The sequence below is a fragment of the Phaethon lepturus genome, unplaced genomic scaffold (assembly GCF_000687285.1).
Source record: "Phaethon lepturus isolate BGI_N335 unplaced genomic scaffold, ASM68728v1 scaffold14250, whole genome shotgun sequence".
Classification (NCBI taxonomy): Eukaryota; Metazoa; Chordata; class Aves; order Phaethontiformes; family Phaethontidae; genus Phaethon; species Phaethon lepturus.
The window spans coordinates 53,513-77,406 of record NW_010509903.1 but is presented as its reverse complement, the minus strand read 5'-3'; the positions used below and the strand labels follow the sequence as shown (position 1 = coordinate 77,406).

General features: G+C 37.0%; 1 protein-coding gene across 1 annotated transcript; it reads left to right on the top strand.

The window, feature by feature from the left end:
- Nucleotides 1-1,572: 1,572 nt before the first annotated feature.
- CASP7 (caspase 7, apoptosis-related cysteine peptidase) lies at nt 1,573-22,470 on the top strand. Its single transcript, XM_010290492.1, has 6 exons — nt 1,573-1,685; nt 17,979-18,127; nt 19,005-19,133; nt 19,633-19,808; nt 21,322-21,460; nt 22,126-22,470. Exons 1-6 carry the CDS (start codon nt 1,573-1,575, stop codon nt 22,347-22,349), a joined length of 930 nt encoding a protein of 309 aa, XP_010288794.1. The 3' UTR covers nt 22,350-22,470.
- The last annotated feature ends 1,424 nt before the right edge of the window (nt 22,471-23,894 follow it).

The window sequence follows — 23,894 nt, the reverse complement described above, 5'->3', positions numbered from 1 at the left end:
GCCTTCCCGCGCCTTCCCGCCTGTCCTCAGTCTGTCCCCTCTGGCCGGCAGCCCCGGGGCCCGGCCCACGGCTCTTCTCTGACGCCCGCGGCAGAAGGGGTGGGAGGAAGGGGCTCTCCCTCAAGCACTCTCGACCCAAGCACTGGACGCTTGGGCCCCTCAGGTGGCCGCACCGGCTGCACAACTGTTTCCTCAGAGAGGGCAAAAGTACTTGCAGTGGGGTTTGCGGTGCGTGTAGCTGGTAGCGCTGGCGGTGCTGGTTTCCTCCCCTCGGGGCTGTGCCTACCTGGGTGTGGGGCTTCTCCTCGGCCGCTTCAGTGCCCACCTGCGGCCTGAATGCTCTTCGATTCCTATTTTTTAAAAAGATTATTAAAAAAAGTACTTGTCTGTCAAAGCTGAATCTAGACTGCAGCTTTTGAGAACGGCTGCTACTCTCGGGGGGCTCAAACACCTCACATTCTGTCCCGGACTCAGGCTGGGGTATTGGTGGCTGCAGGGCACAGCGGGCGGCCTCTGAGCTGCTGCAAGGTCACCAAGGTGGTTTTCAAGCTAGGTGTAAGCGTGCACTCTTGTGAGTAAATGTGTTATAAAAGTAAGTTTAATCTGCCTAAATATGGGGAAGGGTCTGCATTTCCTCCTGAAAACCTGGGGCTGGAGTTGGACAAGGTGGCTCAGCGCATCCCACCATGAGTGAAGGTGGGGGTCACGCACTGCTTTCTCCACTGCTCTTCTCAGCCCATCCTGAGCTGGTGCAGATCATTGTGTTACCAGAAAAATGACTCTTTCTTGTAGTCATTAGATCAGCTCAGCCATGTTGTCTAGTGGTGCCCTGTGTCACTTTTGAGATGCATGAAGATGTTCCAAGTTTGCACTGGAGTAATGGGGAAAAAAATTGGCTGAAATACAGCAATTTGTGTAAAAGGCTGCTTTATGTAATGAAAATACCTTTTAATTGCCAAGAAACACTTCCAACTGTTTTTTTTTCCACAGCTGTACACATTTACTAATTAATCGTGATAAGAATATAAAATTCATATTAAGTGTTGATATCGACAAAACAGAGAAATGAAAATTTAAGATCCCATTCGTGAAAGATAATACAGGGGTTTTTCTCTTATGTACATTTGACTGTGTATGTGCAGATGAAAACACAGGACCTCTGTGGGTGTCTTAGTACTGGATAGGATTGCAGTTACAAACATTTTGATATTAGTTGACCTTCCTCTTTTCTCAACACACTTCTTTCCAGACCATGAAGAATTTTCTGGGAATTGGTCATAAGATCTTTCACCATAAAATGATTTTAACTGTTCTTATCTGCATTTTTGAGAGTGTTATTAGACAAGTCACTTTTGGTAACTGCCACAAGGTAATACAGATGGCTGAGCATGTGCAATGTCATGCTGATTCAGGTCCAGGAATCTGTAGCCACTCTTACTTCATGAAGTATTAAGCAGTATAACTGACTAACAACCTCACATGTATCTGGTTTAATGGTTTGGTTTATAGAAGTATTTAGACAATGATAGTGTTCATTGAGGGACACTTACGTTCTTGTACTTTTATTTGTAGATGTTGGGAGATCAGCATGTTGATAGCTCTACTCAAGAGAGAGGGGATGAAGATCACGGTGACGTAGCTGATGCAAAGCCAGACAGAAGTAGCAGATTCTCACTTTTTGGAAAGTACGTTGCTACTTTTATTCCTGTTACTGTTGTATCAGCTGTCATACTGCCCTTCTAATGGGATTTTAGTGTTTGGTTTGCTATGTCCACAATGTCATAGATGATCTGGACAGGGAGATGGTTTTACGTTGTTTAGGTTTAATGTATCTGATCTGTACCTTAAAGCATCTCTTTATAGTATCTCCCTATAGGGAGACCTATAGTATCTCCCATAAGCTTTATTTTGTAGTTAAGAGACCACTAAGTTCATTTAGCATCAATTATAGTCCCTCATCTTAAATATTGCCTTTTGGTGGAGCTAGGAATTAAATATGCCATTAATTATCTATTTTACTGCATTCAGCTCAGCTAATCTCCTACATCATTGGAATCCCCTGCTGACTATTTAAGTTAGTTTAAAGCTTGGATGTGCCATCTAGGTTGTAGCACAAAGGAGCCTCACTGAGTCTAGAGATGTATACCCACTACGGAATAAATTAAAAGCCTTCAATTTCAAAACATAGTAGTTTTACTGTAGCATAAGCTTAGGAAGCAAGAACTATGTACTGCTTGTTTGTACTCCTGAAAACACTAGATAAATGTGATTGAAAATGCAAAAGATGAAAAATGAACATGCAAAATTTACAAATACATCGAGTGTCAGCAAATGGCTACTTCACATTGTGAACTTAATGGATTTAGAGAGATTTTCTTAGAGTTGTTTATTACAGAGACTATTGTATTTACAGAGAGATTTTGATTTTTTTTTACTATTGGACATTCCCATTCAAGTGAACGATATAGTTCAGAGAAAGAACATGTAGAATATAATTTTATCTTTGCTGCTTGTTATGAGTCTAATGGGGGTAACAAATCTGTGAGAGAAGTGAAGGTGCTTTAGTCAGAAGACTTTTGATGTGCTGTTAAGCAAATCACTTTACTTTGTCTCATCTTCTCAATCCTCAAATATGTTTTGTGATGCATATGTGTATTATTAATTTTAATGGCATTTTAACAGAATTTTCACATCATGGAGAATAGACAGTGTAACGTTTGTTTCTAATTGTCAAACATTTTTCAAAGGTTTCTTTTAAACTTTATAAAATGTGTGTTTTAATATCTGAATTGGTCTTCTTTATGAGAGATGATATGCTAATACTATTACTAAATTATGCAACTCAAAGTTAATCATTCCTGAAGGAAAGGCAATAATCAGCATTTTTATCACTTTTTTCCTATAAGAATTTTTTCAAATACTTTGGCTATGCATCAGTTTAAGGCATTCATCTTTTGGGAACTCCTTGAAGGTACAATTTGAAACATTTTTCTTTAGAAGTAAAAAATTGCTCAGATTAAATATGAGTTAATTGAGAAGATTCAACTTAGATTTTGTACAGAAAAATAAGTCTGAGAAATCTATCAGAGTTTCTTGAAGAAGTTGATGATTGCCTACAGAGGAATGAGCTAGCTGACAGCAAAGGTCTTAAAAATCCAAGCACAGTGACAAAGTCTTTATCTTATAGAAACTAAAACTCTTTGGCCTGAAGGAAGATAGGAGAGGAATGTGAGAGGATAAAGGAAGATGAGATCTGATCTAGAATTGTGACTATAATGGAGGAGAAAGTGAATAGAGAATGATTGTTCCTTGTGCCTCACAGCAAATTTACGGGGCATCTAATGAAAAGTTCATGCAGTAGGTTTAAAACAATTGGTAAGTTGTAATTTTCACATAGTGCAGAATGCAATTGTAGAACTTAAAGTCACAAGATATGCAGATGTCAAAATTTTAGGTGAGTTTAGAAGAGGTTAAAGGTATTTGGGGAAGAAAAGTCCAGTGGAAATATTGATGTTAAAATCTTTGGTGCAAGGTGTTCCTAAATCAGGTGTCTGTGAGAATATGTTCTGTAACCAATATCTTTTGTTTATTTTCTTAAAACTCATTACTAGTCAGTACCACATACTAGGCTAGATGTACTTTCAGTTGGAACCAGCATGGCTCTATGTCTTGATTGCCAAGTCTTCATTTTGGCAACATGAAATTAATACCTGTAAAATAAGATGTCTAGAAATCTTTCGATTAACTACAAGTTTATGGTCCCTTGTTTTGTTTTAGCAAGAGTTTTTACCAGCTGTGCAATACTTTCAGTGAAATTCTACTTTGTATTTAATTTATTATTGCTTCAAATATATAAGCTCAGTAGGAAAACAAGTAAATTGTATTGATAAATAAGCACCTTAATTTTCATTTAAGAGAACAGAGCAGTGAGAAACTGAATTAATAGCAGTGCAGAAAGGCCAGCTATTTCCAGTAGCTTCACAGCTCCAATTCACCATTCTCTGGTTGTGACTAGAGATTCGTCTAATCAGGAGCAGTAAGTAGAAATAAGTGAAAATCTTATTCACTACAGCATATTTCTCTCCAAGAAGTCTGTGAGCCTGCTTTACCATGGAGGCCGCGACGCTCAGAACAAGCCACTGAGTGGGCAGGTTATTCTGGCTGCGCCACAGTTTAGGGGAATTATCTTTTACGTATTTCCTTTTCTTTGAAAAAATGCTAGTACTTAGTTAATGGTGGGAAAAAACTGTTTGGTGGGGAAAAGAGCTGAAAAATCAGTTTTGAAGGACCATCTGTGGGTGGTGTTTGGTTTAGGGGTTTTTAGCCACTAGATGGCAGGAGGATATCAATTTTGTTTACTGCAAAAAAGGTGGACAAAAATTAGGGAGCGTTGCAGCAGAGTGAAAAGTTATGTTTCAGGAAGCAGAAATAACAGCATACACCCTGACATGCCTGCGTGCAACAAAACCTTAAAACTTTGTTGAGAAAAGATTGATCTGAGGATTTCAAACGTGTATTTTAATTCTTTATGTCATAGTTAGAAAGCAATACAATTTTTCCCACAGAAATTTTTCTTTTCTATGTTGTATGTGCTCCTGTTACACTTTCAAGGTTTTAAAAATGTCTCACTTCTCCACAGGATGATTTAATATCTTCATTTGGTATCTTTTGTCTTTTAGTGGAGAACTCTGTTACGGAGATTAGTAACAGCAAATATTTTAGCATCCAGGAAACAATGTAACATGAAACAGAATAAAATTGTGGTTCCACTGCATTAAGAAGAGCTAAGATTTCTCTTACCTATCGAAAGCTGTTGTGTTTTTTGTTTGTTTTTTTTTTTAAAAAGCTGCATCTGAAAATACTGAAGGCTTGGTACATTCAAATTTGCACTGTCAATAATCATGACTGTGGGCTGCAGTGAAGCAGCAGAATGCAGAAGAAGGTGGTTATTAGTATTTAGGTACCAATTTTATTCTAATTTAATTGTATAAAACCATTTGTTCTCTGGTTACTTTTATCTACTCCATCCCTACTGTCTTGTTTTGCAGTCAGTATTCGAAACAGAAAACATAATTTAAATATATATTTAAGAATTCTTACAAATAGCTAGTTACAATTGAAACTGTGCGATTCTGTAGTGCCTTTAATGCAGAAGCATTAAATACATTCTAAGAAAATCCCACTGAGGAATCTGCGAGGTTTGTAGAGTACACTGGCATATAGTCACCGAGAGCACTTCAGCTGTTTAACACTGCAAACCCAAAATATCTGTAAGGTATTTATTTCTGCCCAGTCAGGCCACTATAAAGTTTGAAACTTTTCATTTTAATTCATTTGAAAGTTTGCTGGAAACACCAGTGTGTATCTTGCCTCTGTAGTTCAATAGTTATGATAGTTATATAGTTATAACTACCAGGTTTATAAACTAGTATTTAGATCAAAAAGATTCACAGATATATAGGTTTTTCTTTCATTTGTATGGTGTTTATTTGTTTTACAGGACATCAAAGTGGGGGAGCACTTTGTTGCCAAAGCTGACTATTTTAAGTTCATGACCCTTGTCTCAGTGTAGCCATATTTCTCAAAATAAATAGCCTTGTCCTTCAAAGAATAAATACTAATTTTAGAGATTCAGCCTCGGCTGAACCTCAGCTTTGGAGCTGTAACAGGTGTGGGAAGTTGTCTTTGTTTCAGTTTTGCTCTTCTGTTGTTGTTCTGTCTTTGGGGGACCTATTTTCCATCCACTGTTGATTACCAACAGCTTAATTTTATTTGGTTTGTAAGAAGCTGCTTTGCAGGTAGAACTTTATGAAGATCAGTTTCGCAGGGATCCAGATGCATATGTTTACCAGAGTTGCCCATTTGGTATTTTTAGGGCCATTTGAAAATACTGGGCCTGATATTATAAATTAATTGCTTGCTTTGTAGAAAAAGTACTACTGCTAGCACCATATGCTTATGAAGAAACTGTACTGGCCTCCACTGCATGAATGTCAGCTGTTCATGCCTTGCAATTAATGTGTTCAAATCCAGATCATGCCTTGAATGATACCTCATCTTTTTTATCATAACTTTTACAGTTTTAAAACTAAAAATGTTGTTGTTAATTAAAAATTAAAATTAACATTAAAAATTTCAGTGACAGAATATTACAGACCTTTCAAAAATAAATATTGCTAAGAAAAATATCTCTCTTATTCTTTGATAGAATAAAAATAGCAAGCTACTTTACAACAAATAGGAGCTGATGCATCATTAATTGAATTTATGCTCTGGGCTGCAACTCTGAGGTCAGAACTGGACTCTTGGTTCAGCCTCACCTTTCCTTTATGTCTCTAAGCAAACCACTGTGCGCCTTAGTCTGTCCTGTAAATAGTTGATGTTCTTTCCTTTTACTACTGTAACTCCGAAGTCTAGCACAATATAACTTTAATTCTGTTTAGAGTTTGTGGGTTCTGCTTTGCACAGCCTAAATATCAGTGTATTTTCTCCTAAAACACTGAACAAAAACTTGCAGAAGCAGTAGGTTCTGGCATTTATAGTCTGTTAAAGTTAATTCCTACAAAGACAATAAAAAGATTTTAACAGATCAACAGGGATGTTTCATTACTCTCTTTTAAGCTGGAGGTTTTTTTACTTTTTTTTTATTGCAGTTTGTGTTAGATCTGGAACTCAACTTCTGGAGAACACTGCAGGAGTATTTAAGAATTAGTGAAAATTGTGGTCAGTGCTTGTAGTTTCCCTTGGATGCTTACTGGATGTGCAATATAGGAAATGCCCAAGTATCTTGAAATAGTATCTAGTCTAAAGTGTAAGAACTCATTAATTTACAGTCAATATTTGTTTCCAGTCTCCTTAGAGACTTTATCTTGTGAAACACAGCAAACACTGGATTATCTGTGAACTGTATCTGTAGCAATCACAACAGTGAGTCAAGTATCTTAAGTCCTTTTTAGTGTAGCAATTTATTTCCTTAATTACAACAAACTCTGTGCTGTCATCATACAAAATTTGGAGGCAAGCTATTATGTAGTGTCATTTTTAATCTTTCAAAGGAATCTAAAAGAAATTAAGCCAAATTTATAATAAACCAAAACTGTTTAAGAGTAAATATATAGGAAATAGTTCTATGAATTAGAATACAAAGAGTCTAAACTGTGCATGTTAATTTGCATTATTTTCTTAGAAATATTCATTTTGTAAATACTGTAGTAATGGTGGATCAGGTTTTGAGAGAAGGAAGACAGACGTATTACAAAGTGAAGTCTGCTGTCCCACCTCCATCTCAAGATCTGCTCTGTTTTCCTACACTCTTACACAGGGACGGTGATAGAATCAGAGCACTGGGAGCATGTTTTCCGCTTGTCAGCAAAGGTAGATCAGGCCTGCATGACCTCAGCTTGCAGGGTGATAGCTATGAGGGTTTGAATAGCCCCATAGAAAAGTCCAGTGTGACCCACTGCTGACACATGCGAATCTTTGGGCCTGAACACAGAGAGCATCCTGTTTCACTCTCCAACGTAACCCTGAGCATGGTGGGCTCCTAGCATTAGCAAAGAAGATTAGACTCGCTCTTGAGGACAAACTGAAGCTGTTTTCAGATGCAGTGTGGAGTACCGTTTGATGATGAGCCAAGGTACAGTAGAATGTTGTTTATCTCTTTCCTTCTATGCCACCTGTTTGGAAATTTCATGAATGAATACCCTAAAAGAGTTTATTTTCAGTGCTTATATCCAGCTAGTTATAACTCTACTGGCATTTTGCAATTGCTGATCCTAGCCAGAGTGTTCTCTGAGAAATAGTATTTGGAGTGGAGTGTGCTTTATTTTGAGTCATTTTTCCAAGCAGTCCGTATAGCAATATGTATACCTGTTAATTGCTCTTAGTACCTATGATAGATAAGAGAGGCTTCATCTTATTTTTCATATAATTGGTAGTTGCCTGTGTACATTAAACTACCTAGGATATGATCATGCAAGATATCAATTTCCAGAACACCCATGGAAGGTATGTATGTGCAGGTTTTCTAGAATTGAGCAGAAATCCTTTCAGCAAGAAATATTCTTTATTTGTAACATTATACCTTTTGAATGTTATTTGAATATTATGTTGCATACAATATTGTGAGGCCTGCAGAGCAGATACCATGCAGCTAATTAGGAAGCTGAAGATGAATTACAAATTGATGGTTGGACGGTTGAGAGTTTGGAACTTACTCTGTTTTGATGCTCTCTGCTGCAGGCATTAAAACCACGAAATTGTCATTTAGGCTGTAAATGATACTGAAAATATTAAGTGCACAAAGACTAGCATATTGCTACCTGTTTCTTTATTTTTCCCTCTTGTCTCCTTTTAACTGTTGTGAATTGTGGGAGAATATAATAGTTTGTGTTGAAACTTTTTTTACAAAGTGTAGCTGGCTTAGCCCCAGCGTGCTTTGTCTGCTTCACTTGTATGTAATAAATAAACTTGCAGCCATGGTTTTGATTTGAATTATGTTAAGGCCATCACTAACACGTAGTTAAAAGGAGAGGAAGACATATTTAGATGTAACTATCAGAACTCCAAGGATATATATAATATACAAAGTTTGCCAGAAGTTGTAGTCTGAGGCTTGCTCTTTCAAACAGGTCAACTCCTTAATTACACAATGAGTTTCCAGTTCTCCTGGACTGGTTTTCTCTGGTTTCCAAGTTCTTAGAGAAGATTCTCTCTCCTAATTGGAGGAGGGTCTTGAAACTAAAATAGAACAAAAAAGATACAAGGGTCTGAAAAATGTCATATAATGAGGGATTTAAAATTTATTTACTTTCTCTAACTAAAGTTGAAAGATAATTTGCTTGTACTATAAAAATATATGAGTGATGGAAGATCAAAGATAGGAGGCACTTTTTGGAAGCAAAGAACCTATAAATGGATACAATGGATCTTTAAAAAAAGGTTGGGTATAAATCTAAAAGATGTTCTGCAAATTAAACAGAAGCTGCGGGTTTGTGGCAACTACTGAATAAGGGTTTGTGGCTTGCTTTGCAAAAGATCAAATGAAAAGTGCTCTCACTCAGTTGAGTGATTTATTGCAATTAGCATGTAGCAGGTCTCTAGTTGATTTTGTTCATCTCTGAGACTGTTGCAGTTGTGAAGCTTTGTGGTAGGTGAGGCCTTATTGTGATTCAGGCTAATACACTTTAGATTGTGGTTTCAAAGGAACATACAAATAGCCATTGCTGTAGTTCACCTGAGTAGCTGCAATGCGATAAGCTGCAATATCTTGACTGTTAAGCCAAGGTCCCAGAGGCCTTTAGGGCTATAATATACTTTGGGGAAATGCCATTTTCTGTGGACTGCAACCCTGTCATTTTTGCACTTGATGTTAAATAATTGTGTGCAGGCACTAGCATTTTTATCTCTTCAGGGAAGTTAATGTGCAGTAACCAAAAATAGGAATTTTTTTCTGGACTGAGATCCACTGTAAACCTCCATAGTGGACAGTATGAATGCCTTTGTTTTAAGCATTTTTTTCCAGGAGGCACGTGGCAGTAAGCTACCTCACACGCTCTGGTCCTAAACATTGTACAGATGTACAAAGTAGTGGATTTTAAATTCATTCTCTAGTTTGCTGTACACTACTACGCCCCTGGAAAGAAGCCATGAGATCTGCAGTTGTTTTACGAAAAAGCTTTGTTTAGGCTCTATTTTGTAATGGAAAAACTAAGACCAAGAGATATGGAGTTACTTTGCCAAAGTTATTCAAGAAGCAGGAATCACACTCAGTTCTCCATCCAGAGCACAACTGAGCGGCTCTTAGTGGACAACAGAGCATATCCACCCAACTGAGCATTTTGGTTTGCTTAATACTTTTCATCAAGTTAACTGAGCAAAGTGTAGCTAGCATATGATGCTAATAAATATTTTTATGGTTTGTATTCTGCTGTTGGAGGTGATATAGCATGGTACAGGAAACTTAGGGAAATGCCAAGATTTCTTTAAAAAATCAAGGCATTTTATTTTGTGAATTCTCTGCAAAATCTGTAACAGTACTGCCACATATGTCATAGTAAGAACGAAAGTAGGTTTTTAATATGATACTGTTTTATTGGATGAATGAACTCAGTCCTGTCTTGGGCAAAGAATTTGTTAATGATAGCTTACGTCCCTCTCAGCTCTATTATTATCTTTATAAATTCACGAAAATAATCCCAGTCTACCTAACTCCTTTCTTTCAAGACTGCTACAGCAATATTTTCCTTTCAAAACTAGTGTTATATTACAGTTATAAAGAGGGCTTGGGACATGGGTTTCCAAAGAAACAAGAGGTACTGTCTCCATTAGCTTCCTAGTTTCAGGTTCATTCAAGCAAAATGCTTTGCCTCTGGTGACTTTTAAACTGTCTTCATTTAGTCAGCTGACAATCTAATTCCAAAGATGTCCTTAAGAAGTAATGAACTTAATTGGCAGTTCAGAAAGAAGCTGGAGGCTAAATAATTACTATGGCCCTGATCTTGAGAACAGTTACAAACAGGCATTATTTTACTGCCTGACTAGTCCTGCTGCTTTTAGTAGGCTTGCTCCCAGGAGGAAAGCGGGGTGTATTCATTAGAGGCTGCAGTGCTCGAGTAAGCACACTTGCCATTTCCCTTTATTCCACCCATTCCCGAAAATTACTTTCAAGGTTCAGGCACTTCAGCAGAGCAGTATATGAAGATGCAAGGGTTGCACAGACGTTATACGTCATTGATAAATATGAACTTTAGACTCCAGTATTATCAGTTTGTCATGTTTCACCATAATTTAAAATTTATTTAACAGAAAAACCAAGACCATTGGAGGGAACAGAAATCTAGGCCCGTTTAACTGGGTTTTGTGTTTTAATGTTCTGGGATTTTTTTTTTATTATGTTGTTTATATTCGCTATAGTAAGCAATATAAGTGAAATAATGTTTAGATGCTTTTTAGGGAACTTTTATGTTCAGTTTTGTAGGACCACTTTTCTTCGCTTTTCTAAATGAAGACTTTCTATTTTGTTGAAAAGCTTCTGACTTTAATATTAGAAATTTAAAAAATTTTCTTTTGGCATTTATCTGTAGCATATTTAAAGATAGCCTTCTAAGGACTGGTTATTTTGTTGGTGCTAGTCTATCAAAGTCAGCAGTCATTTGCTAATAACTTTCAGTAGGGAAATAGAAAGTATGCAATACTTACTTGAACTTCCTCCTATATAATTAGTATTGCTCCTTTTCCCTCAGGAGATTTTGCTTCAACTATTAAGCTGTTTTTCAGTTTATCTACTGGCACATAATTTGGAAGCCTGAGTAACCTGTGTTTAAAAAAAGATTGTGAGGGATAGTATTTATTTTCTTGGTTTACAATTATATTTAACTATTTTCAAAGGAGTCCTTGGTAAGGTGTTATCTGCCTGAAAAGAGAGAGATGCAAATTGCACCTGCCATTGGAGTATATTCAGGAGAAAAGATCTGTGAGCCTATAGCATGTGACAATCAGGTTGGAAAAAGAATTGAGATCTCCCAAATGCCAATGTCTTCTGCAGTGGCTCCTGTTAGTGTTTATTGTAGACTTCACTTAGTCTTCTAGTATTCTGCCTTCTTAGTGTGTGAACCAGCATCACACCATCAAATGCAGTGTAATACAGTTTTAGTACTTGGTCTAGCACTTACAGTTAATGCTTAGTCCTTATCCCATATAATTTATGTTTTCTGATTTTTAACAGTAAAGGGATATTCATTTTTATAGAAGACAATTCAAGTAATGACATATTCTTCTTGTCCAGAAATGCTGCTGCTCTGCCAACCTGATGCAATATTAATGGGAAAAAGCAACAGGATAATCTATTATTTGCATGCAGATCTAAACCTGCTTGACACTTTACCAAAACGGATCTGACAAAGAACAGAGAGTCTGCCTTGAACTTAAGATCTAAAAAGCTCATCAGGTTTAACAAGTGTCTTTTGCTTGTTATTGCCAATAGGTTTCAAGAGAAAAAAAATTCAAAGAGGGGAGAGTGTACAGTAATTAGAGGTGCACTAAATGTGGTGAAATTAGGCTGGATAAAAGTATTAAAGCTGGCAGTTTGGAGAGAAGTTTATGTAGGAGTAAGACATATTAATGCATGATCATCAGAAAGCATCAGACATATGAATAGACCACTAATTATTGAGACTAGGGTAGAAACATAGAACAAAATATTGAATGTTGATTTGTCTAATTGAGGAATTCTTTCCTGTTCACTTCTTTTGGAAGTGCTTCTCCAGCACACTCAGTTTTACTACACACAGCTTGGTGATGCTTTCTGAATTCAAACACAATTCTCTTTGCATTTTCATTATTTCCAGTCTGTCCTTTAACTATCTATTAAAAAAAATCCAGTCCAGGATTTTTTCCCAGGAGAGCAAGCATAGCACTTGTGATGAGCAGTAGTTGCAAACATCATTTATACTGGTCACGCAATAAGAGGAGGAGTGGGGATTTTTAGACAGAAAGAGCAGCGTGGAGTCACACAAACTGCATAAAATTAAATCAGCAATATAGGCTGATTAGGTCGTAAAACTAATGTGTTGCCCTGTACATGTACTCCACAGTATTGTAACTCAATGGGGCATTTATTCAAATGAAGCCTTTAAAGAGGTCCCCAAATGTAAAAGCCATGAGGGAAACATCTCAGGTGTTTGTAATAGAATAAAGAGCATTGCAGTTTTAAGATACCCCACATCCTGCAACATTAAGTGTATGAAAGTTCTGGTGGATGTTGATGGATTACCTGAGAAGATTTATACTATGGACTTTGTCACTGTACCACTGCTATAATCATCTTGCCTGGATTCAACAGCAAGGCTGATAATGTGAGGGAAACTAGCATAAAATTATTCTCCAATGCCAGAAAGCATTCTGGGGACTCCAGAAGGGATCCCGAGATGATGTGTTCTGTAAAGGTAGCATGTTTTTTAAGGCAAATTTGTTTTTTAACAGAAACCTGTTATCAGTCATTCAAAAATTATATATGATTGTACATTTTATTAAAGAAACATGCCAGAGTAAAAGCTATCACAATGTTCTGTGATATTCCTTGTCAAGTAAAGCCCAAATTTACTGAACTTCATAGAGCCAAGTTCTCTTCTTTTGTGTGTGTGTATACTTCAAACAGAAATGAATGTAGTCAGTTTAGCCATTTCCACCCACCTCTGAATGTGAACTTCCTCAAATTGAATAGTATCGTAATGGTAGAATTTTTTTATCTGCTTACATTTTTCAGTACAGCAACAAAAGTCCCTAACCTTCCCGGGAGAGAAAGGGACTCTAGCTGCTTTCAAAGCCCGGATATCCCTCTGTAATATCATTTTTAGAATTCCTTTTGATTAACACATTAATTTCCTCTTAGAAAAGCAAACAAACAGGAAAAAAACAAACAGTAAAGTCCTCCCATCCCGCTTCTCAGAAGCGATGACTTTGAAATTTGTCTCTATTCATCTTATGCTCTGCCTGTAAAGCTATCTTAAATGACTCTTCTTTTCCTGGGAGAGCTGTTTCTTCCGTATGCTAAGTGTCACATTGCTTTTAAGGCCAAGCAGCTTATGTTTTCAGAAGAGCTCTATTGTCTGTCGGTTACTATCATTCTCTTTTTAATCATTGTTGATGTTGCGGTTTAGTAAATGGATTGGTGTAACATTTTCTACCCTAGAGATTGGACTTTCTTCTTAATGTTTTCCTTTCATTTACTCTTCTTTTGAGAACTTCCCCTGCATTATCCTGGTGCTGTTCCAAGGGGAGTCCATATAGTTACAGCAGACCAGCTTGCTTAGAGCAGAAGGTTTTTTTACAGTCACTGGCCTTTACGCTTTGCACAGAGGTAGGCAATACCAGACTACACAGCTGACATTAATTGTGTAAAGTGATGGAAAGTGAAGACTCTCCCCATGGAAACATATCACACTACACTTGAAGTGAAGCAGCTGGTTCTCACTGAAACACTTGTTTACTCTGGAGGGCTGGCAGATCTGAGCCCAAGAGCTGGGCTGTAGCAGGTGGGAGAGATGATGAGAGCCTGCAATACTCAAGGAAGCCATTCTCCTGCACATGGATTGTTAGTATGCTGATATGTCATACTAATATACGGTAGCAAAGAAAGTGCAGGAAGATGCCAATAAAAAGGAAGCCAAAGGAGCGGAAATCTCTGCTGCTAAGAGACACTGCTTTCAGTAAAATTGTTATTGAAAATAATCTTTAGATATAGCTAAATGTTAACAGTGATATTTTTATCCTTAAATCTTGATATCCGTACATACTGAAATCAGAATTTACCCAAAGTGTAACAGAAAAAGTTTGTTGTGTTAAGTAGCACTCCTTTAGACAATCAAGTTCACTACTGGTGCAAGTGATGTATCTCCATTGACTTTGACAGAATTTTAGCCACTCATGGTGGAAAGAAATTTGGTCTTTACTTTCAAAGTTCAATAACAAAATGATAAATGGTACGGTTAACTTTAATTTTGTATTTGAAAGTTGATAATAATGATTTTCACAGTTTTTACACCAACTGAGATCAATGAAATCACATTCCCAGACATATTGTTGTCAAGCCTAAGGCTTGGATTTAGAGACACAGTAATGGTGAAAATGTGCAAGCTATGTGAGGGTGCTGGAGTGGAATTTCAATTTTGCTGAACTCTTGACCGAAGGGAGAGAACATGAAATATGTGAGAGCACTGATAGGAAGAATATTTCTGTCTAAGGGAAAGATCAGTGACCACTAGTGGAGTGAGGAGTTATGGCACAGCTGTAATTAAAAGCTGAAGAAAGGTAAAGAAGCATAAAATTAAAGTTTCTGTTTAGTCTGGGCATGTTTGAATCCCAAAAGAGGGAAATTAAAGACACTGGATGTCAGAGAAGCAGAATGAAATAAAACTGAGGGCAAATAGTCTAAAACATTTTGTAACAGCACATAACTAACCTGTGGAAACCCTTTCAGAACACATGGTGATTAGAAAGCTTAGTAACAACAGCAGTAAGCATTTATATTAACATGTGTCCAGTTCAAAGCTTAGGAAAAAAAAAAATTTAGCTGGAAAGCTTTAGGCTTTCAGTCATAAGCCAGCCTGTCATTGACAGGGCATTTCCCTTAAGGACTGATTGTTACATATTTATTACTTCAGTAGTCATTATTACAAGCTCTGATTTAGCTTGTTGAAACTGAAGAGTTGGACCTTACACTGTCAGTTTAGTCCAGTCAGACAATTCCCATATTGTGCTATGTTGGCACAGAAAACAGAATCTTCAAAGAACAATTTCTCTCTGGACTGCAGGGCCAGGATATGTATACTCCGCAACCTTTGGTTCCTTATTTGTTCCGCTTGGATAGATACCAAAAGATTTCTGGAACTTACTGTTGTCTGCCAGTAAGGAAATTATAGGTGTAACCCTACAAGGCATGCTGTGGTTGCTTGGTATCTTGTCAGCCTGTTCAGCTTGGAAGGAATCATTAGAACAAAACCGTACTCTCCTCAGTAAAGGAATAGGGAAATGATAGAGTTATGTGTGCTACCATGCTGACAAGGCCTGTCTGTGACACTTGACTTTGACCGGCATAGAGCTTCTGACGTACTTTCGGGAATACCAGCAGTAGTAGCTATGTCCCTTAAACTGTCAAGTATTTCTGCATGAATGAGTGCAAACTATTGAATTTGGAAGTGAAGAGGTTTCAGAGAAGTTGTGTGGCTACATTATTATGCCACTTAACCCCAGCTGCTATTTTCAGTGAGGCTTTTTGTGGGGTATCATGACTACTTGAATTCTGGACTAGAATTACATCACTTCCAGCATTTTAGCAGAGCCGGACAGTGCAAACATGAAACCATACTGCTCATGTGGATCTGTCCTAAGTGTTCACAAACTGTTCATGGGTTGGACCTAAACTGGAATTTCTGTACAATCCCCTTGAAAATATCCTATTGTGTGTAACAGCCACTGTTAGTCATAGAGCTTTTTCAGGAAGTCAGTGAAGCCAGATAAATCTGTAGAAGCTTGAATCCAGTGTGGGCTGAGGAAATTAGCCTCTTCATTGACCTGAGTGGTTATTTGTTGTTTTGAAATTTCTTTTTCTCTCTTTACCAGAGAGCTGTCTAGTGATGTAGGACCAGGGGGAATTTTAGGCTAAAATAAGAATCCAAGATCTCTTTGAAAGTCAAATGTAATATTAACAACATATAGCTGTGGATAATGCTTTAAAATGGTTGAAATCTTTTCTTGAGGCAAAGCACATTTAATTATTGCTCCCAGAGCCCTCAAGAAACAGTATGCAAGGAGAATACCAATACTTGCGATTTGCCAGAAAAAAATGTATTTCCGGAGTATCAGGCAAAACTCTCAAGTAGGTATGATTAAATATCTTCTTTTGTAGTCTCTAAGAGAGATTATATTAGGATGGTTACATGTAAAAAGAGTACAGAGAAAGCCTGCCAGGTGCAGCTATTTAATTTGGCCCTTTGTAACAGAACATGAGGACACTCAAAGATAAGAAGAAGCTATTTTAAATTGAATTGCAGTAGTATTTAAACACGGTGAATCATCTAGAGAAGGTTTGTTATGGTTTCCAATTAGTCTTGTCCTTTAATAATAAAAAAGATGACACTTAAAGCTAAAAGAAAATTGTTAAATCAGGAATGTAAGAAAGTAGATTACCTAAACAACATTTAATCAATTCACAGCAATCTCATGTCTACAGGCAATTATTGAAGCAAATAGCTTAATTCTTTAGAAAGATGTCAGAGTGAGAATAGTGAAAGTCCTTAAATTAATTGAGATTATGGGAAAAATCTACTTTTGTTAAAAACAGAAGTGTATTATACAGTTATTTGTGCTGCAAAAGTGGGTTATGTTTTCCTCTCAGACATCAGCAATAAACAGTATTGGAAGCAGGATGCTGGACCAAATGAGTGAGAGAGGTGCCGATAACTTCTTCTGCCCTTTCCTGAGCATTGTTTCTAATTGGGCTTGCTCCAAAGCTTGTTTAAGTTCTGAGGTTGAATCAGACCTTTTGTAGGCTCTCACTGGCTTCAGTTCTGCTTGGGGAGATCTTACCAACATCTGAAGCCACCTGCTTGGACCAAAAAGTCTAGCTCTAAAAGCAAGTACCGTTGAGTTTCTCATGCTTATACTTCAGGTGTGCATGCTGGCTATAATTGATTTGTTCTTAATGCTTCATTAAAAATAAATCAGTGAGTAATGTCTGTGCTATCCCTTTGCATCTCTTTCTAATCCAATCTAAGATTCCTGCACATGGCAGAAAGGTCAGTACACAGTCACATTAACAGAGAACATTTATAGCTTGGTTTGTTTCGGGTTTTTTTTGAAGTGAGGCTCGGGTATTGACGATTACACTAAAATGTGCTTAGTTTTTTGCAGAGGTTCACACTGCTGTTTGGTACACCAAATTAACACATGACCTGTTCACATCTATAACCTTTATCAGTGGAAACTACCTACTGCTTGGTCTTAGTCTTCAGAGAATTTAGGGATGAAGGTGATTCAGTAAGCAAATCCTATCAAGCCATTGGGTAAACTGTGTGTCTTCTTGTGCTTGGAATAGTTATTAAGGGAGATCTGTCTGTCCTTCTTTGAATTATTTATAGTAAAAGTAAAATATGTCCAGAACCATAGTCTGTGAAAGGTTACTGCCAGCCTGATTTCATGTTTAGGACATTTGTTTTATCTGTGGGTCAGGATCTGCATGTACTACTGTTGGCTGCAGTTCATTCTAGAGCCATTTTACCATCATCAGAATCCAGCCGCATACAATAATCACTTCATGGAAATAACAAGATCTTCATGCCTCAATCTGAAATACGAAGGAAGAAAACAAACATTAGAGAAGAAAAAACGTTGGGTAGGGCTGCCTGAATGGTTTGAATTAAGATAAACAGGCACACTCCATGTGACCGGCCACTAACAATAATTTCATCTGGTTCACCTAGAAAAAAGAAGAATGGAGAAGAAGAACAGCCAAAGTCCTCTCTCAGTAATCAGTATCGAATTGTTACACCTACATTCCAGTATAATATGGACTACAAGAAAGTTGGCAAATGTATTATTATAAACAACAAAAATTTTGAAGACAAAACAGGTAATGTTCTTCCTTTGATGATCCTCATTACAGACTTTAGAATTTTTATATTTTCATTAATCAATAAGCATTTTTCTTTTAGGACATGGAATTTTAATGAATATATTTATCTTTTTTGAGAAAAAGATTGTTGTTCCTACAATTTATTCCTGTTCTTTAACACTTAGGTTAGAGCAGCTCTTTGCAGCTTATCTGCAGGATATGTTTCAAAGAGCATGTCACCTTGCTCTGCCAACTTCAAACTACACCTTTGTCCCAGAGTTTAAGGCTGGAACTTTGGCATCTGCTGCTCATGTTATAACTTCTCTGTCACTGAGCTACAGCTATGAGCTGCAAAAGCTAATAGCTGTAGCTCTGCTCTGTTCACACTCCTGCATTTAACTTTTCAGACCATGTACAGTCTCAAAGCAGACAGATACTTGTGTTATAGTCATCTTTATAGTCTTTTCCCATACACTTGGCAAACACACTAAATGAAGTGTTTATTCCAAAGAATTGACATCAGTTTCTTTTATGTGGGTATCATAGGGACTCTTTTCAACAGTTTTTCCTTGGAGTGCTTTATGCATATGTTATACTGCTAAACCAAAAGGAGACGGAATCATCCACAGAGGTCCTATGTTGCAAGGTGCTGGAGGCATGCCAACATTTTTCAGGATAAGATACGTGTTAACACTGAACCTTGCATTATTTTGTATTAAAAGAAATCACAATTTGTTCTCAAAGCTGAGAATGCTGTTAAAGGATTGTTTTAAAATCATGTCACCATGACATTGTTTAGGTTTATGAACTATAAACCTAAAAATTTATCTTTGAACACGTGGATTATTTTGAATTGTGTAATGTGCAATCAACCATATTCTTTGTTTTCTGGCAGGAATGGGTACACGCAATGGCACTGATAAAGATGCTGGAGATCTAGCTAAGAGTTTTAGAAACTTAGGTTTTGAGGTTTACACATACAATGACCGAAGCCGTGATGATATGGAAAAATTACTGAAGCAAGGTAAAAATTTAGAATCATAGAGTGGAAAAGACCTCTGGAAGTCACAGAATCTATGCCTTGATCAGAGCAAGTCAAATCAAAAATGATTGCTTAGGCTCCACAATGTGCAATTTTCTATATAGAAGGATTCAGTTTCTAAATGGATTAGGCTTAATTCCCCACCTCTTCCTCCAATGTCAATTCAGAAATACACAGTTTTATTGTCATATTAGGTGAAGTGCCTGTCCTGTGTATTCGGTGAAGAGCCTTGTCATATTAGGTAAAGAGTCCAGCTGGTTGACTCCAGTGGGCTAGACTCAGAGTCAAGCAAAGGATGCATTCATGTATTCAAGGTACTCATCACATTACTAAAAAGTGGGTTGTGTCATCTTTATCTGCTCCTTTTTATGCCTTCCAGTAGAGGCCCAATGTGTATTTAGTCTCGGAAAAATGTGTTTGCTAAACATAATTTTCATGTAAAATGTTGCTTCCTCTTGGCTAAGAAGTATTTGATTTGTAGCTGCTGAAGAGAATCACAGTGATGCCGCTTGTTTTGCCTGCATCCTTCTAAGCCATGGGGAAGAAGGCCTCATCTATGGCACCGATGGACCCATGGCTATCAAGAGTTTGACGGCGCTATTCAGAGGAGACAAGTGTAAAAGCCTTATAGGCAAACCCAAATTATTTTTCATTCAGGTAATTGCCCTAAGGTAAATATCCTACTGCTGCAGTGGGGAAAACATGCTATGTTGGTTGTCTGCTCTAGAAGAGCCCTGGAAGTTAATTACTGAATTTTGCTGGAGGTTTTGTGAAAAAATGTGTTGAAAGAAGTTGACTATGGGTGACTTGTAGTGTTTGTTTTTCCAAGTTAATTTATATACAAGATTCAGAGATGTAAAGAACATATTGTCATTGTAATTTTGTACATGGTTTCTCTTTGTGCTTTGTAATATATGAACTTCAAAGCAGAAAGCTGAACTCCCTCTTGTGCAGACAGAACTGAGGACAGTATGTGATTATCAATAGAAATAATACTGTCCAGGTCTCTTTGAATAAAGGCTGTCTCTACAAATTACTGTATTCTGCTAAAAGAAATATTTTTTCTCTCCCTCAGTAGCCTAAAAATTTACATTGCATTATTGCATTAGCATATAACTAATTGTATATTACTTAAGCTTTTGAAGACAGCTGTCTCAAACATTATTAACTGACATACCATGGGTCTGAATTATCTTTTTTATCATAGTGTTATGTACATATGGGAGTTGCAGCAGATGTGGTTTCCCTAGGCTGTTCCATCAATTAATTCTCTACCTCAAAGTGAAAACTGTGTCTATTTTAGACTGTTCATACTACTGAAGTGATGTTTCTTTTAATTATATGTTTGGAATGGGTACTTTGTTGCCTTTAAAATTATCTCAATAAAGGCAACCCGCTCATGTTATATAAGCCCATCAGACTGCTTTTGTTTGCAAGACCGGTCAGTAGAAGCTACTGATCAAGAACTGAAACCAACCCACCTGGACTGTGGTCCCAGTATGCCCTTTAGCTAAGCCTCAGGATTAAGAGGAATTAATAATAAAAGAGAGAAATGGAAAGATGTTAAATATGTAGTATACTTGAAATGAGTGGTCAAACGCTGGAACAGGTTGCCCAGATTGTAGAGTCTCCATCTGTGTAGATATTCCAAACCCAGCTGGACATGATCCTGGACATGTGCTGTAGCTGTCCCTGCTTGAGAAGGGGGATTGGACTAGATGATCTAGGGGTATGATTTTGTTATTCTGTGAAATGTAATGCTACAGCAGTGCATGTCAGGAACCAAAGACAATATGTAGTACATGATAGAGAAGATGTCCAGAAGCCATGCTGCCCAAGACATAATGTAATAATTGAGTGCTGAGAATGACTCTAGACGAGTAAAATTAATCATGGTTAGAATAAGCTAATGCTGACTTGGCTCTTTGACAATCCACTGAGATCCACAGCCTGCAACACCATTACCTCCTTTTGCTGTACAGGATGTATATTTTAAAACGGGTAAGCTAGTAACTTTATCACTGAACAATTAGATGTCCCCCAGAATTGCATTTCTGTTTCTAATGCATGCAAAGTACTACTTAAAATGAAAAGTGTTAATGAATATGTATTTTTATAACACCTTGTTTCTCCTTATTGGACAAGTTATCTTTGTTTTCACTTCTTTCAGGCATGCAGAGGCTCTGAATTTGATGAAGGTATACAAACTGACTCTGGACCTGCAAATGACACTCTGGAAACAGATGCCAATCCAAGATACAAAATCCCAGTAGAAGCAGATTTTCTGTTTGCATATTCCACAGTGCCAGGTAAAGAAAAGCAGGTTAGGGTGGGGATAGAAGACTAAAACTTATCGCACATATTGACTCCATTGTAGACTGACCCTCACTGATGATACATTGTACACTGAAGGGCAAAACACTAAGGCCCAGTGTATGTTGGGCCAGTGTGTTGTATCCACCCCTTTTACAGTAGCTATAGCGGAAACAGGAGAAAGCTGTTTGGTTTCTCCTGTTTGGCAGGTGAGAAGACGCAGACGTTACAGATGGCAAAGGCACTACTATTTTCTGGGAATCCTGTCCTTCCATGTCCCAGTTTAGTGAATATGCTGAATATGTGATGAAGGCAGGAAGAGGAACAGTTACAGCATGAAACTTATTCTTAGAGAGGAAAAACATAAAATCTTACTTCTTGCAGTTTCCCAAATGCAAAAATATAGGATGGTACTTTAGCAGTGTGATGTTTGGAGAGTTAATACACATTATTCTCCACTTTAATGGAGATAAATACGATATGCGACACAAGGGATAAGAATTAAACTTTCTGTGTGTTGTTGTGCATTGTTCCTCTTTGCCCAGAAACTTTCACACAAATTAGTACATATCTCTGTGCCATTCCATTCTTCAGCACAAGATAATAAGAAAAAAAGAGAAAAAATAACCTCATGTACTTTCTTATCTGTCTTTCCTGTAAGGTTATTACTCTTGGAGGAATCCTGGAAGAGGCTCCTGGTTTGTGCAGTCTCTGTGCTCTGTGCTAAATGAGCATGGAAAACAACTTGAGATCATGCAGATACTCACACGGGTCAACTACGTGGTTGCCACAAATTTTGAATCACAGTCTGATGATCCACGTTTCAGTGAGAAGAAGCAGATTCCCTGCGTGGTCTCTATGCTCACTAAGGAACTTTACTTCTGAAAGTGTAGTTTGATGCAGCCAGTGATGAAAGGTCAGGATATGGTTTTGGGTGGAGATTTTATTATAAACTGGAGTAACACATTTTTAATAACAGAGATGTAATTACACTAGATTTTTATATTGTATAAGCTGGGATATCTGACGGATGGATGATATGCAAGATTTTAAAGAAGAAATAAATGCTGTGAGCCAACCTGACAGCTAATTCTAATTACCGTATCTTGATTTCTCTTAGTGTGGTTGTCATGATTTATGGCTACTGAAGATGTTCTGAGAGTCAACTACCTGACCCATAAAGGTTTATTCCAGAAAATTGTCTTGTAAGTTAAGAACAAAAAAATTAAATCATGAGACTCCATCTTTTCTTTCACTGCTAGCTCATGGAACCATAACTTCCTTGGAAATTTCCAAAGACCATCATATTATGGGTACGTCCAGTGATGAAACAGTTTGTAGCTATTTAAAAGTTGTTTCTTAGTCTAATATATTCATTTCATTTTTACAAACATTATTAATGAAGACTACTGGTTGCTCTGTGCTTAATCTGGAAGTCAGTTTACATAGTTATCACACTAGCATAAGATGGATAAATAAAAAATCAATATTTGTAGATAGAATCATAGAATGATGATTTACCTGAATAGTATGGAAATGTAACAAATAGAAAAATCAAAATTAAAATCTTTGTAAAAGACTGGCAAACTGTAATTGGATGATGCCTTATTAAAGCACAATTGTAAAGATTTTTGCCTTGCAAACGACAATTGACAGAATGGCCTGAAACCACGGTATTGCAGTTTTTCTGCTTGCAGAAATAAAAATGTCTGCTTGTTAATTCAGAGTTTTAAACCAACAGAAAGTTAATGCCAAGGCTTTGTTACATTAAAATTTAATGTTGATATGATAGAATTATATGTTCCAGTAAAAAAAAAGTATGTTTAGATATAGCTTCTATTTGTGAGGAATTTTGCCAAGACTGGAAATACTTACTTGAATCAGAAACCAGAAGTGCCTTTTTAGTTACTGTACAGTCTTGATTTTGTATTTTGGAGTTACGTCAGTGATGTTTATATTCCTGCTTTTTATATTCTCTTTAAAGTTGGTAGCTATCTCAAAAAAATAAGTTTAATGATTTAGTTAAACTGATAAATGATTAGTTGTTCACCCTTTTCCCAGTTAATGTACTCTACACCTTTGAAATCTTCTAAAAAAATAAGTGCATGCTATTAAAGGCAAGTTACCAAATTATTAAGTTTATTTTCTTACAAATACTGTGGCATAGTGAGGCATATATTTTTTTTTCTTGTCAAATTTACAGTTGTTTGAATTAAATAAATGATTGTTTTATGGATGTCTTGAGCATGAAATCAATAAAGACCTTTTTTTAAATTTCCTATGAATATCTGCATGTTTGTCACTCAATCTGGTGAGGTGAAAACCAACCAAAATACATCCCAAAATCTTTCTCAGGCAAGAATGCAGATGATCTTCAGCATCTTTTCAAGATGAGGTTTACAGTGTCGGTTGAAAAGTAGTTTAGAAAAG